The sequence below is a fragment of the Salvelinus alpinus genome, chromosome 9 (assembly GCF_045679555.1).
Source record: "Salvelinus alpinus chromosome 9, SLU_Salpinus.1, whole genome shotgun sequence".
In the NCBI taxonomy this organism is placed as follows: Eukaryota; Metazoa; Chordata; class Actinopteri; order Salmoniformes; family Salmonidae; genus Salvelinus; species Salvelinus alpinus.
Window position 1 is genome coordinate 60,106,992 of NC_092094.1, and position 20,108 is coordinate 60,127,099.

Genomic DNA, 20,108 nt, shown 5'->3' on the forward strand with positions numbered 1-20,108 from the left:
ACACATTTGTAAATCCCAAACTCTGAAAGTAATTGGAAAGGTAGATACAAATGATTTGAGACATTGTGGAAACAATAAAGAATGTAAACAAGATGCTGTGTTTTTATTTACAGTAGTGATGGACAGCTGGTGGCATTTTGAAAACAGGTTTTCAAACACTTGTAGCTCGATGAGCAGGACAATACTCTTTATAGCCCGGCTTCTGTCGGTGTGAACATCCCCCTACTTGCAATGTATCCGATGCTTAAGTACTCTAAAGTGTTACATTTGGGAATAGCACTGTCCGTGACCAAAATCCCCAAGTCTACCAGTATTTTTGAAATGTCTCCAGTAGATTTTCCGTTCCTCCTGAAAGCCCTAGTCTGCTCACTTAAATGAATAGAGATCCTGGTCATGGTGCTACAGTATGTTGTTACAGCATAATCAAAGTGAGGACAATCGGCAATCTGCTGTATACTTATGGCCTATTGTAAAATGAAAGTCACACCTTTCCAGTAATCCTCACCCCACCCCAAACTCCACCCTTAACACAGTTACTATTCAAAAACGAGTGGTTTATCTAAAAAAAAAAATGACATTGCGACCGAAGAGAACAGACGAAAAGGACATTGTTTTCATCAAGCCAGCTTCTTTCTATGGTGCTACCCGTTCCAGGGTTAGGAATGTAACCACGAGAGGACTTGAAAATGATTCGGAGCTGAAAGGATCACCAAAACTAAAGGTATTTTAGTTTCAGTGTATTTTCTTTAAAAAAAATATATATATATAGCCTATCAATGTGTAGGAATACTGTGTAATAAAATCAATAATTAAATAAAAATAAATAAAAAATTAAATTATTGTGTACTAAAAATGTGAATGTGTTTTTCCAGAGCATACAACCATGCCGACAACCATCCTTGGCGATCAGTGGACAAAGGGCTGGACAATGGGCCACACCGTTAGTTTTGCTAGATTCTTCAAATGTGTACACAGCATTTGTGTGTTGGGGTCACTTTTCATTCTTAATTGATCTACCGTTTCTATCATAGGCCACTGTAATCGATGGGGGCTCAGTGCAGTACCATTCTGCTCATCTGATGAAGGTGCACATGGATCAGATTCAAACTTGAAGACCGAGATCGAGTCATTGAAGGCAGACCAGCAGAAAGAGAAACATTATCTGAGGGCAGTGATACGGGCGACAGCTGATGCATTGGTCCAGAGCCAGGCGGCATTGGTGGAGAGTCAGGCGGAGAATGACACGTTGAAGAGGAACGACATGGAGTCACAATCCATGCCAAGCACGCCTGTGAGCTCTTGAACTCCACCTCCGATAAGCAGAGTCAACATACCTGGTGGTTCGTCAGGTCACCCTGACATTTCCATTCCTCTTCTGACAACAGAACTTGACCAACTGCTCACCAGGCACAGCAAGGGCCGTCCGGACAGTTACGCTGTTCTGCTATTCCAAGGATGGACTGTTTTCTTGTCAGACTGCACAGTAGCCTAATAAACAACTGCAGGTGGCTTATATCTTCAAAATGCTTTAAATGCTTTATTATTCAAATATAAAAACATGTACTGTATTTCTTCATCAGCATCTTTATGCTTTCGTTAATAAAATGATGATAAAAATACTCTTTCAAAATGCAGATGTTTATTTAGTTATGGATCCATAACGAATTACTCTGAGAATAAATATCACTGAATTACAGAAATATTGGAACAAAGTTGTCTAATGACGATAAACTAATTGTTGCTTACTGGAAAATACTCTTTCAAACACACACGGTCACGTTGTACAGATCCATAATGGATATTAGCAGGGCTATATTTTGGCCTTTATAAATATAATTTTTGCCTTTATTCAAATTACAATCGCTCACTCGTTAAAAAAAAAACAACAACTCCAAAATATCTTTATATATAGCTTGTGGACGACAATTTCAGCACCGTTTCGCTCTGCTCTGAGACAAGAATGGAGAAACTAAAATGTTCAACTATATACCTGTCACACCCTGGCCTTAGTTATCTTTGTTTTCATTATTATTTTAGTTAGGTCAGGGTGTGACAAGGGGAAGTATGTGTTTTGGGTTGTCTAGGGGTTTGTAGGTTTAATGGGGAAATGTCTTGTCTAGGTGTTTGTATGTCGATGGCTGCCTAGATTGGTTCTCAATTAGAGACAGCTGTGGTTTATTGTCTCTAATTGGGAGCCATATTTAAGGCAGCCATGGGCATCATGTGTTTGTGGGTAATTGTCTATGTTCTATGTTGCATGTGTGCACTAGTTCCTTAATAGCTTCACGTTCGTCTGTTTGTTGTTTCGTTTTCCTTCTTATAATAAAAAGAAGATGTATTTTGCACACGCTGCGCCTTGGTCATCTCTCTCTCCTATAGACGATCGTGACAGAATTACCCACCAATCTAGGACCAAGCGGCGTGTCAAGCGGCAACAGGACCCACCTACACAGGATTCATGGACACGGGAGGAGATACTGGATGGTAAGGGACCTTGGGCACAACCGGGAGAATATCGCCTCCCTCGTGAAGAGCTGGAGGCAGCTAAAGCCGAGAGGAGGCGATATGAGGAGGCAGCACGGAAGCAAGGCTGGAAGCCCGTGAGTACAACCCAAACATTTCTTGGGGGGGGCCTTAAAGGGAGTGTGGCGAAGTCAGGTAGGAGACCTGCGCCTAATCCCTGTACTTACTGTGGAGAGCGAAAGTACGGGCAGACACCGTGTTACGCAGTAGAGCGCATGGTGTCTCCTGTACGCGTGCATAGCCCGGTTCGGTACATTCCAGCTCCACGTATCGGCCGGGCTAAATTGAGCGTTGAGCCGGATGTCATGAAGCCGGTCCAACGCATCTGGACACCAGTGCGTCTCCTCGGGCCGGCTTACATGGCACCAGCCTTACGTATGGTGTCCCCGGTTCGCCTACATAGCCCGGTGCGGGTTATTCCACCTCCCCGCACTGGTTGGGCGACGGGGAGCATACAACCAGGTAAGGTTGGACAAGCTCAGTGCTCAAGGGAGCCAGTACGCCTGCACGGTCCGGTATTTCCGGCGCCACCTTCCCTCTCTAGCCCAGTACCACCAGTGCCTACACCACGCACCAGGCTTCCTGTGCGTCTTCAGAGCCCTGTGCCTCCTCCACGCACTAGCTCTAGGGTGCGTGTCTCCAGCCCTTTACCACCAGTGCCAACACCACGCACCAAGCCTCCTGTGTGTCCCCAGAGTCCTGTGCGTCCTGTTGCTGCTCCCCGCACTAGCCCTGAGATGCGTGTCCTCAGCCCGGTACCACCAGTTCCGGCACCACGCACTAGGCCTAATGTGCGTCCCCAGGGTCCAGCATGCCCTGTTCCTTCTCCCCGCACTAGCCTGAAGGTGCGTGTCCTTAGCCCGGTACCTCCAGTTCCGGCACCACGCACCAGGCCTACAGTGTGTCTCAGCCGGCCAGAGTCTGCCGTCTGCCCAACGGCGCCTGAACTGCCCGTCTGCCCAACGGCGCCTGAACTGCCCGTCTGCCCAACGGCGCCTGAACTGCCCGTCTGCCCAACGGCGCCTGTACTGCCCGTCTGCCCAACGCCGTCTGAACTGTCCGTCTGCCATGAGTCTTCAAAGCCGCCCGTCTGTACTGAGCCTGCAAAGCCGCCCGTCTGCCATGAGCCTTCAGAGCCGTCTGCCAGACAGGAGCCGCTAGAGCCTACCGCCAGACAGGAGCAGCCAGAGCCTTCCGCCAGACAGGATCAGCCAGAGCCTTCCGCCAGACAGGATCAGCCAGAGCCTTCCGCCAGACAGGATCAGCCAGAGCCTTCCGCCAGACAGGATCAGCCAGAGCCTTCCGCCAGACAGGATCAGCCAGAGCCTTCCGCCAGACAGGATCAGCTAGAGCCTTCCGCCAGACAGGATCAGCCAGAGCCTTCCGCCAGCCAGGATCAGCCAGAGCCTTCCGCCAGCCAGGATCAGCCAGATCCGTCGGGCCAGCCATGAGCAGCCAGAGCCTTCCGCCAGCCATGAGCAGCCAGATCCGTCGGCCAGCCATGAGCAGCCAGATCCGTCGGCCAGCCATGAGCAGCCAGATCCGTCGGCCAGCCATGAGCAGCCAGATCCGTCGGCCAGCCATGAGCAGCCAGATCCGTCGGCCAGCCATGAGCAGCCAGATCCGTCGGCCAGCCATGAGCAGCCAGATCCGTCGGCCAGCCATGAGCAGCCAGATCCGTCGGCCAGCCATGAGCAGCCAGATCCGTCGGTCAGCCATGAGCAGCCAGATCCGTCGGCCAGCCATGAACAGACAGATCCGTCAGCCAGCCATGAGCAGCCCAGCCAGGATCCGCCAGAGCCGTCCAGCCAGGATCCGCCGGAGCCATCCAGCCAGGATCCGCCAGCCAGTCCGGTGCTGTCCCTCAGTCCGGAGCTGCCGTCCCTCAGTCCGGAGCTGCCGTCCCTCAGTCCGGAGCTGCCATCCCTCAGTCCGGAGCTGCCCCTTATCCTGGTGCTGCCCCTTAGTCCGGTGCTGCCCCTTAGTCCGGTGCTGCCCCTTAGTCCGGTGCTGCCCCTTAGTCCGGTGCTGCCCCTTAGTCCGGTGCTGCCCCTTAGTCCGGTGCTGCCCCTTAGTCCGGTGCTGCCACTTAGTCCGGTGCTGCCCCTTAATCCAGTGGGGTTAAGTTGGAGGGTGGTCATTTGGAGGAGGCTACGAAAGCGGGTAGTGACTATGGTGGGGTGGGGACCACGACCAATGCCAGAGCCGCCACCGTGGACAGACGCCCACCCAGACCCTCCCCTAGACTTTATGCTGGTGCGCCCGGAGTTCGCACCTTAAGGGGGGGGTTATGTCACACCCTGGCCTTAGTTATCTTTGTTTTCATTATTATTTTAGTTAGGTCAGGGTGTGACATGGGGAAGTATGTGTTTTGGGTTGTCTAGGGGTTTGTAGGTTTAATGGGGAAATGTCTTGTCTAGGTGTTTGTATGTCGATGGCTGCCTAGATTGGTTCTCAATTAGAGACAGCTGTGGTTTATTGTCTCTAATTGGGAGCCATATTTAAGGCAGCCATGGGCATCATGTGTTTGTGGGTAATTGTCTATGTTCTATGTTGCATGTGTGCACTAGTTCCTTAATAGCTTCACGTTCGTCTGTTTGTTGTTTCGTTTTCCTTCTTATAATAAAAAGAAGATGTATTTTGCACACGCTGCGCCTTGGTCATCTCTCTCTCCTATAGACGATCGTGACAATACCATGATATTCTTAAAATATAAACTCAGCAAAAAAATAAACGTCCTCTCCCTGTCAACTGCGTTTATTTTCAGCAAACTTACCATGTGTAAATATTTGTATGAACATAAGATTCAACAACTGAGACATAAACTGAACAAGTTCCACAGACAGATGGAATAATGTGTCCCTGAACAAAGGGGGGGGGGGTCAAAATCAAAAGTAACAGTCAGTATCTAGTGTGGCCACCAGCTGCATTAAGTACGGCAGTGAATCTCCTCCTCATGGACTGCACCAGATTTGCCGGTTCTTGCTGTGAGATGTTACCCCACTCTTCCACCAAGGCACCTGCAAGTTCCTGGACATTTCTGGGGGGAATGGCTCTAGCCCTCACCCTCCGATCTAACAGGTCCCAGACGTGCTCAATGGGATTGAGATCCGGGCTCTTCGCTGGCCATGGCAGAACACTGACATTCCTGTCTTGCAGGAAATCACGCACAGAACGATCAGTATGGCTGGTGGCATTGTCATGCTGGAAGGTCATGTCAGGATGAGCCTGCAGGAAGGGTACCACATGAGGGAGGAGGATGTCTTCCCTGTAACGCACAGCGTTGAGATTGCCTGCAATGACAACAAGCTCAGTCCGATGATGCTGTGACACACCACCCCAGACCATGACGGACCCTCCACCTCCAAATCGATCCCGCTCCAGAGAACAGGCCTCGGTGTAACGCTCATTCCTTCGATGATAAACGCAAATCCGACCATCACCATTGGTGAGACAAAACCGCGACTCGTCAGTGAAGAGCACTTTTTGCCAGTCCTGTCTGGTCCAGCGACGGTGGGTTTGTGCCCATAGGCGACGTTGTTGCCGGTGATGTCTGGTGAGGACCTGTTTTACAACAGGCCTAGAAGCCCTCAGTCCAGCCTCTCTCAGCCTATTGCGGACAGTCTGAGCACTGATGGAGGGATTGTGCGTTCCTGGTGTAACACGGGCAGTTGTTGTTGCCATCCTGTACCTGTCCTGCGATGTCTGGATGTACCGATCATGTGCAGGTGTTGTTACACCTGGCCTGCCACTGCGAGGACGATCAGCTGTCCGCCCTGTCTCTTTGTAGCGCTGTCTTAGGTGTCTCACAGTTCAAACATTGCAATTTATTGCTCTGGCTACATCTGCAGTCCTCATGCCTCCTTGCAGCATGCCTAAGGCACGTTCACGCAGATTAGCAGAGACCCTGGGCATCTTTCTTTTTGTGTTTTTCAGAGTCAATAGAAAGGCCTCTTTAGTGTCCTAAATTGTCATAAATGTGACCTTAAATGCCTACCGTCTGTAAGCTGTTAGTGTCTTAATGACCTTTCCACAGGTGCATGTTCATTAATTGTTTATGGTTCATTGAACAAGCATGGGAAACAGTGTTTAAACCCTTTACAATGAAGATCTGTGAAGTTATTATGATTTTTACTAATTATCTTTGAAAGACAGGGTCCTGAAAAAGTGACGTTTCATTTTTTGCTGAGTTTAGTATGGTCTGCAGCTTATGATGAAGTATTCAAATTCAGGCAAGCAAAAACGTAATATTAATATTAGAGATTGCGCAACAGCTGTTTTTAGCAAAAAGACACACCCCTCTTCCCTTTGTCTTACCCGACCGAGTATGCCGCCCGGTCTTGACATGCATAGAAAAACCAGCCAGATGTACAGTCAAAAGTTTGGACACACCTAGTCATTTAAGGGTTTTTCTTTATTTTTACTATCTGTGAAGTTATTTGGATTTTTACGAATTATCTTTGATAAACAGGGTCCTGAAAAAGGGACATTTCTTTTTTTGCTGAGTTTATGATAAACAGAGAGTAGTAGTAGCGTAAAAGAGGGTTTGGCGGGTGGTGGTTGGTGGTTGGCGGGACACAATGCAGATAGTCCGGTTAGCCAATGTGCAGGGGCACCGGTTGGTCGGGCTAATTGAGGTAGTATGTACATGAATGTATAGGTAAAGCGGGGGGGTACACAATGCAAATAGTCCGGGTAGCCATTTGATTACCTGTTCAGGAGTCTTATGGCTTGGGGGTAAAAACTGTTGAGAAGCCTTTTGGTCCTAGACTTGGCACTCCATTACCACTTGCCATGCGGTAGTAGAGAAAACAGTTAATGACTAGGTTGGCTGGGGTCTTTGACAATTTTTAGGGCCTTCCTCTGACACCGCCTGGTGTAGAGGTCCTAGATGGCAGGCAGCTTAGCCCCAGTGATGTACTGGGCCGTATGCACTACCCTCTGTAGTGCCTTGCGGTCGGAGGCCGAGCAGTTGCTGTACCAGGCAGTGATGCAAACAGTCAGGATGCTGTCGATGTTGCAACTGTAGAATCTTTTGAGGATCTGAGGACCCATGTCAAATCTTTTTAGTTTCCTGAGGGGGAATAGGCTTTGTCGTGCCCTCTTCACGACTGTCTTGGTGTGTTTGGACCATTCTAGTTTGTTGGTGATGTGGACACCAAGGAGCTTGAAGCTCTCAACCTGCTCCACTACAGCCCCGTCGATGAGAATGGGGGCGTGCTCGGTCCTCCTTTTCCTATAGTTCACAATCATCTCCTTAGTCTTGGTTACGTTGAGGGATAGGTTGTTATTCTGGCACCAACTGGCCAGGTCTCTGACCTCCTCCCCATAGGCTGTCTCGTCGTTGTCGGTGATCAGGTCTACAGGTTTGCACTGTTGTGTCGTCTGCAAACTTAATGATGGTGTTGGAGTCGTGCCTGGCCACGCAGTTGTGGTTGAACAGGGAGTACAGGAGGGGACTGAGCACGCACCCCTGAGGGGCTTCAGTGTTTAAAAAAACAGTGTATTAATAATACAAAATGTAAGTATTCAGAGGCTTTACTCAGTACTTTGTTGAAGCACCTTTGGCAGCGATTACAGCCTCGAGTCTTCTTACACCTGTATTTGGGGAGTTTCTCCCATGCTTCTCTGCAGATCCTCTCAAGCTCTGTCAGGTTGGATGGGGAGCGTCGCTGCACAGCTATTTTCACAGGCAGAACACTGTAAGAACGGCCCATGTTCTGAATTCTGTCACTGTACATTTCAAAAGTGCTAAACAAATAGTTATATTGACTACGTCCAGTCAAGCTTGCTAATTAATGTTTTAATCAAAATTATGGATTGCCTCTTATCCCCTTGTCGTCCCTTTATGCCATAGTTTGTACATTTCAATTGTCATTAGAAACCACATTTGTTTAAGCAAGTCAGACGTATCAGCTATGTTTTCTTTAAAGGCAGTAAATGAGGCTGACAAGGCTCCACTGATAGCTAGGTATAGCAGTGGTAAGATGTTGGGACGGCTTTATGTAGGCCCTAACAGTTTGTGGCCACTGTTTGTCACCATTATAGTGCAATTAATATATTGTTTAGTGTTGTGTAGTGGCTTTGCTGGCATGTATCCCACTTTCTTTTTTTTGCCCCACCAAGAATTACATGCTAAAATAGCCACTGCAAGAGCTGTTCGATCCAGTTCAAGGGCCACTCAAGGAAATTCAGAGACTTGTCCTGAAGCCACTCCTGCGTTGTCTTGGCAGTGTGCGTAGGGTAGTTGTCCTGTTGGAAGGTGAACCTTCTCCCTAGTCTGAGGTCCTGAGAGCTCTGGAGCAGGTTTTCGTCAAGGATCTATCTGTACTTTGCTCTGTACATCTTTCCTTGATCCTGACTAGTCTCCCAGTCCATGCCGCTGAAAAACATCCCCACAGCATGATGCTACCACCACCATGATTTACCACAGGGATGGTGCCAGGTTTTCACTCTACCAAAAAGGCCTGAATGTTGGAGTGCTGCAGAGATGGTTGTCCTTCTGGAATGTTCTCCCATCTCCACAGAGGAACTCTAGAGCTCTGACAGAGCTGACAGACCAAGGCTCTTCTCTCCCGATTGCTCAGTTTGGCCAGCTCTAGGAAGAGTCTTTGTGGTTCCAAACTTCTTCCATTTAAGAATGATGGAGTCCACTGTGTTCTTGGACCTTCAATGCTGCAGAAATGTTTTGGTACCCTTCCCCAGATCTGTGCCTCGACAAAATCGTGTCTCTGAGGTATACTGACAATTCCTTCGACCTCATGGCTTGGTCTTTGCTCTGGCATGCACTGTCAACTGTGGGACCTTATATAAACAGGTGTGTGCCTTTCCAAATCATGTCCAATCAATTGAATTTGCCACAGGTGGACTCCAATCCAGTTGTAGAAACATCTCAAGGATGATCAATGGAAACAGTATGCACCTGAGCTCAATTTCGAGTCTCACAGCAAAGGGAACTTAATACTTATGTAATTAAAGTACTTCTGTTTTAAATTTTTATACATTTGCAAAAATGTATAAAAACCTGTTTTCGTTTTGTTATTAAGGGGTATTGTGTGTAGATTGATGAGGAATTCATTTTATTTAATCAATTTTAGAATAAGGCTGTAACTTAACAAAATGTAGAAAGGGAAGGGGTCTGAATACTTTCCGAAAGCACTGTAGCTACCTCAATTACCTCCTATCCCTCCACATCAACTCGGTACTGGTACTCCCTGTATATAGCCATGTTACTTTTACTCATTATTTTGATTCATTATTCACTGTGTATTTACTCCTTGTCACTATTTATGTTTTATTTTATTTGTTATCTTTATCTTTGACTCTACATAGTTGGAAAAGGACCCGTAAGTAAGCATTTCAATGTTAATCTATACCTTTTGTTTACGAAGCATGTGACGAATACATTTGATTTGACTTGAGAATACAGCCCACTTAGGTCTATGTGTCGGGAAGTCGGCAGCGGAGCATCCCAGAATAGACAGAAAGTGTTACTGTATAGGAAGAGTAAGAGAGAGAGAGAGAGAGGGTGTGAGGGAGAGAGGAGAGGCATGAAATAGAGAGATAGAGAGGGTGTGAGATGAGAGAAGAGATAGAGAGATAAATCTATACAGTATATGTATGTAGAGAGAGGGAGATGAAGAGAGAGAGGGATAGACCCTCTGGATAGTTTGGGAAAAAAAGGGAATCCAATGTGAGATAATAAAGCACATTTTTTGAGACAACACACCACACCATGTATTATCACGAGCCCACTTACCCAGTCACTCACACACACACACACACACACACACACACACACACACACACACACACACACACACACACACACACACACACACACACACACACACACACACACACACACACCAGGTGTGTGGAGTACTTTCTGAAACTTTACCCTTAAGTTAGCTCTCTCCATTACATAAAGAGTGAACATTGAGTTTGCAAAACAACTGTAGGAGTGAAAAAGTGAGACAGGGGGAAAAGGAGAGAAAGAGAGTTAGAGGGACAGATGCAATAGTTATACTCAAAAGTCCTAACTAGGGTTGCAGAATTCTGGTAACTTTCCCAAAATTTTCCAGAAATATTAGATGGAATATTAGTGAACTTAGGAGCGAATAAGCAACTCAACTTGGCCCCAGACCGAGGCAACAACAACAAGGTGTGACCGTATGACATGAGCATCGCTCTGTCTCTCTCTCTCTCAGCATTCCTCCACAGCCTGTTCCCTCCCTGTACCCTGCCCACCTGTCTGCATGCAGTGGGAAGGGATTTTGTATATTATCTACTTCACTTGCTTTGGCAATGTTAACATATGTTTCCCATGCCAATAAAGCCCTTAAATTGAAATTGAAATTGACAGAGACAGCAAGAGAGAGAGGGAGGTGGAGAGAGAGGGACAGAGACCCAGTATTGAGTGAGTTTAGAGAGCACTTACACAGGGTCTAGTTCAGTAGTTTCGTACAACTTCAGCTAGTAGCCTAGCCCCCCCATAAATGAATAAAGTTGTATGGACTTACCCCAACCTCCACGTGGTCGGACCCCTTGTCATCCTGCTTGTGAAGGATCTCAAAGTAGTATCGTCTGGATGAGATAAGGCTAGAGAGAGGTAGAGAGAGCGAGAGGGGAGAGGGGGAAAATGTTACATTACAATTAGGATTTAAAACATTTGCCAGATGTTATTTTCCACCTCATGAGCTGCGAGGAGAAAGGTGGAAATTGAGGCTACAGTGAAGGTTAATGCTGAGGAACCCAAAACTACTTACAAGTCAAGTCGGAAGTTTACATACACTTATAATTTCCGGTCACAACTTATGGACTTGTTTACGTGCTGCTGTGCATTTTGTTTGCTAACCTTACTTTGCTACCTGCCAATTTTACTGTTTTTACTTTTTTAATTACCGTTTATATTTACATTTTTTCCCTCGGTTTAATTTTTTCATTCAACTTTTTCACACCGGACGCTTTATTTGGACGTGGTTCGTCAGGACCTCCACCAGCCGAAGCTAAGTAGTAACATTAACATGATGCCTTCTAATTGCAGTCGCTGCACTCATAATATACAGGAGAACGATCGCCTTACGGCGAGGATAGCTGTGCTGCAAGCCCAGCTTCAGACGCAATCGTTAGGCAAGGGTCATTTAAGTGTAGGAAAGGATGAAACAGCATCTGTGCCACTAGTAAGTACATATAGTAGTATAAATCCCCTCGCACAGTCCCCGCAGTCGGACAATTTTCTCATGGTTTCTGGAAGGAAATGCTGTAGGAATGCTCAACCGGTGTCGCTCATTCAGCTGACAGAAACTTTCAACTGGTTCTCCCCATTAAGCAGCGAGTCGGAGTCAGAGGCCGAGCCTTCTCTTGTCTCTACTCCTCCTGTTGCGGGGTCTGAGACGCCGACGCCTCCCACCATTAGCTCTGACAAATTGAAAACCCTAGTCATTGGCGACTCCATTACCCGCAGTATTAGACTTAAAATGAATCATCCAGCAATCATACACTGTTTACCAGGGGGCAGGGCTACCGACGTTAAGGCTAATCTGAAGATGGTGCTGGCTAAAGCCAAACTGGCGAGTGTAGAGAGTATAGGGATATTGTTATCCACGTCAGCACCAACGATGTTAGGATGAAACAGTCAGAGGTCACCAAGCGTAACATAGCTTCAGCGTGTGAATCAGCTCGAAAGATGTGTCGGCATCGAGTAATTGCCTCTGGCCCCCTCCCAGTTAGGGGGAGTGATGAGCTCTACAGCAGAGTCTCACAACTCTATCGCTGGTTGAAAAGTGTTTTCTGACCCTCCCAAAAGATAGAATTGGTAGATAATTGGCCCTCTTTCTGGGACTCACCCAGAAACAGGACCAAGCCTGGCCTGTTGAGTGACGGACTCCATCCTAGCTGGAGGGGTGCTCTCATCTTATCTACCAACATAGACAGGGCTCTAACTCCCCTAGCTCCACATTGAGATAGGGTGCAGGCCAGGCAGCAGGTTGTTAGCCAGCCTGCCAGCTTAGTGGAGTCTGCCACTATCACAGTCAGTGTAGTCAGCTCAGCTATCCCCATTGAGACCATGTCTGTGCCTCGACCTAGGTTGGGCAAAACTAAACATGGCGGTGTACGCCTTAGCAATATCACTGGAATAAAGACCTCCTCCATCCCTGCCATTATTGAAAGAGATTGTGATATCTCACATCTCAAAATAGGGCTACTTAATGTTAGATCCCTCACTTCCAAGGCAGTTATAGTCAATGAACTAATCACTGATCATAATCTTGATGTGATTGGCCTGACTGAAACATGGCTTAAGCCTGATGAATTTACTGTGTTAAATGAGGCCTCACCTCCTGGTTACACTAGCGACCATATCCTCCACGCATCCCGCAAAGGCGGTGGTGTTGCTAACATTTACGATAGCAAATTTCAATTTACAAAAAAAAAAAAATATGTTTTCATCTTTTGAGCTTCTAGTCATGAAATCTATGCAGCCTACTCAATCACTTTTTATAGCTACTGTTTACAGGCCTCCTGGGCCATATACAGCGTTCCTCACTGAGTTCCCTGAATTCCTATCAGACCTTGTAGTCATGGCAGATAATATTCACATTTTTGGTGACTTTAATATTCACATGGAAAAGTCCACAGACCCACTCCAAAAGGCTTTCGGAGCCATCATCGACTCAGTGGGTTTTGTCTAACATGTCTCCAGACCTACTCACTGCCACAGTCATACTCTAGACCTAGTTTTGTCCCATGGAATAAATGTTGTGGATCTTAATGTTTTTCCTCATAATCCTGGACTACCATTGTATTAAATTTGCAATCGCAAAAAATTATCTGCTCAGACCCCAACCAAGGATCATCAGAAGTCGTGCTTTAAATTCTAGGACAACCCAAAGATTCCTAGATGCCCTTCCAGACCCCCCTCCCCCCGCCTACCGAAGGACCCAAGTACAAAAATCAGTTAACCACCTAACGGAGGAACTCAATTAATTTAACCTTGCGCAATACCCTAGATGTAGACGCACCCCTAACAACAAAAAACATTTGTCATAAGAAACTAGCTCCCTGGTATACAGAAAATACCTGAGCTCTGAAGCAAGCTTCCAGAAAATTGAAACGGAAATGGAGCTACACCAAACTGGAAGTCCTCCAACTAGCTTGGAAAGACAGTACCGTGCAGTATCAAAGAGCCCTCACTGCTGCTCGATCATCCTATTTTTCCAACTTAATTGAGGAAAATAAGAACAATCCAAAATGTATTTTTGATACTGTCGCAAAGCTAACTAAAAAGCAGTATTCCCCAAGAGAGGATGGCTTTCACTTCAGCAGTAATAAATTAATGAACTTCTTTGAGGAAATGATCATGATCATTAGAAAGCAAATTATGGACTCCTCTTTAAATCTGCGTAGTCCTCCAAAGCTCAATTGTCCTGAGTATGCACAACTCTGCAGGGAGACACTCAAGTTGTTTAGTACTATATCTCTTGACACATTGATGAAAATAATCATGGCCTCTAAACCTTTTAAGCTGCATACTGGACCCTATTCCAACTAAACTACTGAAAGAGCTGCTTCCTGTGCTTGGCCCTCCTATGTTGAACATAATAAACGGCTCTCTATCCACCGGATGTGTACCAAACTCACTAAAAGTGTCAGTAATAAAGCCTCTCTTGAAAAAGCCAAACCTTGACCCAGAAAATATAAAAACTCTCGGCCTATATTGAGTCTCCCATTCCTCTCAACATTTTTTGAAAAAGCTGTTGCACAGCAACTCACTGCCTTCCTGAAGACAAACAATATATACGAAACGCTTCAGTCTGGTTTTAGACCCCATCATAGCACTGAGACTGCAATTGTGAAGGTGGTAACTGATCTTTTAATGGCGTCAGACTGAGGCTCTGCATCTGTCCTCGTGCTCCTAGACCTTAGTGCTGCTTTGATACCATCGATCACCACATTCTTTTGCAGAGATTGGAAACCCAAATTGGTCTACACGGACAAGTTCTCGCCTGGTTTAGATCTTATCTGTCGGAAAGATATCAGTTTGTCTCTGTGAATGGTTTGTTCTCTGACAAATCAACTGTACATTTCGGTGTTCCTCAAGGTTCCGTTTTAGGACCACTATTGTTTTCACTATATATTTTACCTCTTGGTGATGTCATTCGGAAACATAATGTTAACTTTCACTGCTATGCGGATGACACACAGCTGTACATTTCGATGAAACATGGTGAAGCCCCAAAATTGCCGTCCCTGGAAGCCTGTGTTTCAGACATAAGGAAGTGGATGGCGGCAAATGTTCTACTTTTAAACTCAGACAAAACAGAGATGCTTGATCTAGGTCCTAAGAAACAAAGAGATCTTCTGTTGAATCTGACAATTAATCTTGATGGTTGTACAGTCGTCTCAAAAAACTGTGAAGGACTTCGGCGATACTCTGGACCCTGATCTCTCTTTTGACAAACTACTGCAATGCTCTACTTTCCGGCTAGTACTGAGATGCAGTGCCTTAGACCGCAGTGCCAATCGTGAGCCCAGATATTGTCCTGTGCGTAGTCCCAATAAACAGTATGCTCACTAAAACACACACAGGCAGACGCAAACATACTGGCCCCACCCTGTGATGAGACTAATCAAAAACACATCTCATCTATTTGGCCAAAATTTGCTGGGTGAGACAGAGAGGACTGCCCCGGTACTGGCTGCTACACATCATTAGCTCTTAGTACTATTATTCTATTGACCTATGGTCAGCGCCATCTTAAATTGCCATAGTAACTACTGACACTAAAGCGTCAAAGGTAGGAGTGACCAAATTGATTGTGCTATTGAGTTTTGGATAAAATACCAGGCCATGAATTTCTCGGTGGCATACCCCATGTGTGACCGCGGAGAGTGAATAGAAGAGTGAGCAGCGGACAATGAAGATGGCAAAAAGTAATTCAAAAGTGAACTGTAGTTCCAGGCTGTACTAATTGCTACAAAAACAATCCTTGTGTAAACTACCAACGGCTACACAGGGACCCACAATGATGGGAAAAAGTGTCTCCAGGTCCTGAAGAAGGATGTGCCAGCTCAAAGCAGCGTCTGCAGCGAGCACTTTGCAGAGGAAGACTTCATTACGAAGGGCACTTTTGATGTCGCAAGCGGGAGCTTCTGAATGGAAATAAGTTAACATTGAAACTCTCCATTTGCCCCTCCATCTTCAACTTCGAGGGTTAAGGACCGACCATCATCGACAACATCAGTGACTTCAGTGTCAAGGAATGAACGGAGGAGGTGGCGCGAGTCAGTGAAGGTAAACTTAGCTAGTTATGCGGACATAGATTTGTTTTAGCCTGCAGCAGCTCATGTTAGCCAATAACATTAGCTGTCAACAAGTGTTACTAGCTAGCTACATGTTTTTGTTAGTTCCACCTTAGATACATGTGTTATGCATCACAATGACCTACACAGATAAAAAGTGGAAGTGTTACAAAGTTGGCAATATCCATAATATCATTAAACAGCCATCACATATTATATAGTATGCACATAGCCCGCTGTTCAACAGTACGGATGGGGAAGGTCGGTTAGATGGGAGCTCATCTGCTATCTTGTTGTAGGACAATCCCAGCAGACCCTCCTGAGTGCCCGAAGATAAAGAAAAGCAGTCACATTGGGGGAGCGGGCTAGGGTTCAGGAAATGGAGAAGGAGCAGGCCATTCAAGTCCGAATCCAAAGATACACCCGTCCACAGAGGAAATCACAGTATAGAAGTCTCGATCGCTATTAAACGCCTGTACATTTGAATGTTTGAATATTATGTTATGTGGTACTTTTACATAATTAAATGTTTGTGTATTAGCCAGTGTTGAGTGTCATAATGATTTACGGTACGTTCCAGGATGGCCCTGTTTTAGGTGGCAATTCAGTTGTTTTGGAAAATTGACTGGGGAAGCTGCTTTAGCCTGGTGAGCCCCAACCTGTCTAGCTAAGGTAACAACAGGGCAAGCCTGCTTGAGGCTCAGTTTTTTCATTTTTTAAATCACCGGTAAGTCTATTAATCCAGTTTGTCTTTGTAAATATCTTTACTGGATACCACTACTTGAAGACTGTAAATAAATATCAACACTTATGCACCCAAACCTTCTGCCTCCTGCTGAATATCGGACCGCATTTCTGCACTACTTATTTTTCATGGTTTGTTTTGTTTTTATTTACGACACCTTTGTAATGTATGCTTTTTGTCAAACAAAGTGACAACTTGAGTGTCTTAAGATCTTCAACTAGCTGCTCAGTGTAGTTACCATTTCCTAAGCTAGATGAAGTCACCACTCCAGCAACCAGGCCAGTGGTGCGCGTTCAAAGCAGTTTTATCTTCCAAGCTAGTTTCTCTGGTTACACTTGAACCTGTTGTTATAGTCGACTAAGCGAACTTATAATATTTTTAGAAACCTTGTCTTAGAATTATAATATACAAAATGTATGGGAATGTTATTAATAATTTGAGCAGGTAAGACTGTCTAGTTTTTTGACATAATGTGTTATTACTTAAGACACAATTTTGTTTTTTAAATGTAACCTTAATTTAACTAAGCAAGTCAGTTAAGAACAAATTCTTATTTACAATGACGGCCTACCCCAGCCAAACCCGGACAACGCCAGGCCAATTGTGCACCAAACTTTCAATCACAGACGGATGTGATAGAGCTTGGATTTGAACTAGGGACTGGATTTGAACTAGACACCTCTTGCATTGAGATGCAGTGCCTTAGACCACTGCGCCACTCGGGAGGTATAACAAACTCCATGTATAGTCATTTTATTTGGTAGTAAAGGCTAGATCCAATTGACTTGTTTTATTAATGCTCAAAGCAGTGGAGGCTGCTGAGGGGAGGACGGCTCATAATAATGGAAGGAACGGAGCAAATTAAATGGCATCAAACGCATGGAAACCATGTGTTTGATCTATTTGAAACCATTCGAACAATTCCACTCCAGCCATTACCACCAGCCCGTCCTCCCCAATTAAGGTGCCACTAATCTCCTGTGGCTCAGGAGATTAATGTAGATGCCACTTGAATCTGGGTATGCGAGCCTAATAGAAGAGACCACACACGAAGGGATGACGTGTCGTACACCTCTTCCAAGTCTCCCTTGTGCCCATAGGGTGAACTGGCGGTAAGCAGCGAGTCTGCTCTGCAAAGAAAAATAAATAAATTTCTGTGATTGTACCTTAATCCACCATTGAAACGAAATCTCACTATAAAATCTCTACAGCAGGAGCGGTAGAGATACTCTCAAAGATTGGCTATGAAAAGCCAACTGACATTTACTCCTGAGGTGCTGACTTGTTGCACCCTCGACAACTACTGTGATTATTATTATTTGACCATGCTGGTCATTTATGAACATTTGAACATCTTGGCCATGTTCTGTTATAATCTCCACCCGGCACAGCCAGAAGAGGACTGGCCACCCCTCATAGCCTGGTTCCTCTCTAGGTTTCTTCCTAGGTTTTGGCCTTTCTAGGGAGTTTTTCCTAGCCACCGTGCTTCGACACCTGCATTGCTTGCTGTTTGGGGTTTTAGGCTGGGTTTCTGTACAGCACTTTGATATATCAGCTGATGTAAGAAGGGCTATATAAATACATTTGATTTGATTTATTTATGAAGTTACATTTTCCAGGCTTCGATTCGAACCCCGGTCGTATAATCAAAATGTAAGAACTTTACCATCGGTAGTGATAGTAATTACTGTAGGGTGTATTCTAGTTCTTACATTAACCTCACCATTATTGGTTGTCATTAACTGGTTTACCGGCTGCTGACTGGTCGAGTAATCTCATCTGCCTGTTGTCCGGACCTCTGGCAGTCTCTATGGGGGTGCCACAGGGTTCAATTCTCGGGCCGACTCTCTTCTCTGTATACATCAAGGATGTCACTCTAGCTGCTGGTGATTCTTTGATCCACCTCTACGCAGACGACACCATTCTGTATACCTCTGGCCCTTCTTTGGACACTGTGTTAACTAACCTCCAGATGAGCTTCAATGCCATACAACTCTCCTTCCGTGGCCTCCAACTGCTCTTAAAAGCAAGTAAAACTAAATGCATGCTCTTGAACCGTTCGCTGCCCGCACCTGCCCGCCAGTCCAGCATCACTACTCTGGACGGTTCTGAATTAGAATATGTGGACAACTACAAATACCTAGTTGTCTGGTTAGACTGTAAACTCTCCTTCCAGACTCACATTCAACATCTCCAATCCAAAATGAAATCTAGAATTGGCTTCCTATTTGGCAACAAAGCATCCTTCACTCATGCTGCCAGACATACCCTCGTAAAACTGACCATCCTACCAATCCTCGACTTCGGAGATGTCATTTACAAAATAGCCTCCAACACTCTACTCAACAAATTGGATGAAGTCTATCACAGTGCCTTCCGTTTTGTCACCAAAGCCCCATATACACTACCCACCACTGCGACCTGTATGCTCTCGTTGGCTGGCCCTCACTTCATATCCGTCGCCAAACTCACTGGCTCCAGGTCATCTACAAGTCTCTGCTAGGTAAAGCCCCGCCTTATCTCAGCTCACTGGTCACCATAGCAGCACCCACCCGTAGCATGCGCTCCAGTAGGTATATCTCACTGGTCACCACCAAAGCCAATTCTTCCTTTGGCTGCCTCTCTTTCCAGTTCTCTGCTGCCAATGACTGGAACGAACTGCAAAAATCTCTGAAGCTAGAGACTCTTACCTCCCTCACTAGCTTTAAGCACCAGCTGTCAAAGCAGCTCACAGATCACTGCACCTGTACATAGCTCATCTGTAAACAGCCCATCCAATCTACCTCATCCCCATACTATATTTATTTATTTATCTTGCTCCTTTGCACCCAAGTATCTCTACTTGCACATTCATCTTCTGCACACCCTACCATTCCAGTGTTTAATTGCTATATTGTAATTACTTCGCCACCATGGCCTTTTTATTGCTTTACCTATTTCATCCTACCTCATTTGCAGATGCTGTATATATATTTTTCTACTGTATTATTGACTGTATGTTTTTTTTATCCCATGTGTAACTGTGTTGTTGTATGTGTCAAACTGCTTTGCTTTATCTTGGGCAGGTCGCAGTTGTAAATGAGAACTTGTTCTCAACTAGCCTACCTGGTTAAATAAAGGTGAAATAAAATAAAAAATAAAAAGATCTGCCAAGTCCTTCATAAGAATAAGTGACACATCACCAGTAATACAGCCACTATCCGCTGGGACTTTGTGCTGTATCGCCACCATCTTTCTACAACACACACAATTACATTGATGGAAGCTACAATCTATCTGGAATATTAAAGTTGATCATCCCTGGACACCAGTTTGTGTCACTGCTATGCGGACCCTCTGCCGGCTAAGGTGTTACAGGCCGAGCTATATGTTGCTATTTCTCTATTATAATTTTTTGAATTATTATTATTATTTTGTCATTTTTTGGGGTAGATCAACTTTAATATTGCAGATAGATTGTAGCTTCCGTCAATGTAATTGTCTGCGTCACTTCCAATCACCCAAATATACACGACCATTCAAAAGTTTAAGGTCA

At 45.5% G+C, this 20,108-nt stretch overlaps 1 protein-coding gene across 1 annotated transcript in view; it reads right to left on the reverse strand.

Moving 5' to 3' along the window:
• The window catches only part of b4galnt4a (beta-1,4-N-acetyl-galactosaminyl transferase 4a), a 449,845-nt gene that overhangs the window by 59,047 nt on the left and 370,690 nt on the right, over positions 1–20,108 (reverse strand). Inside the window, exon 8 of the mRNA XM_071326839.1 lies at positions 11,046–11,124. Coding sequence (XP_071182940.1) covers positions 11,046–11,124 — 79 coding nt within the window. The remainder of the gene's footprint in view (positions 1–11,045; positions 11,125–20,108) is intronic.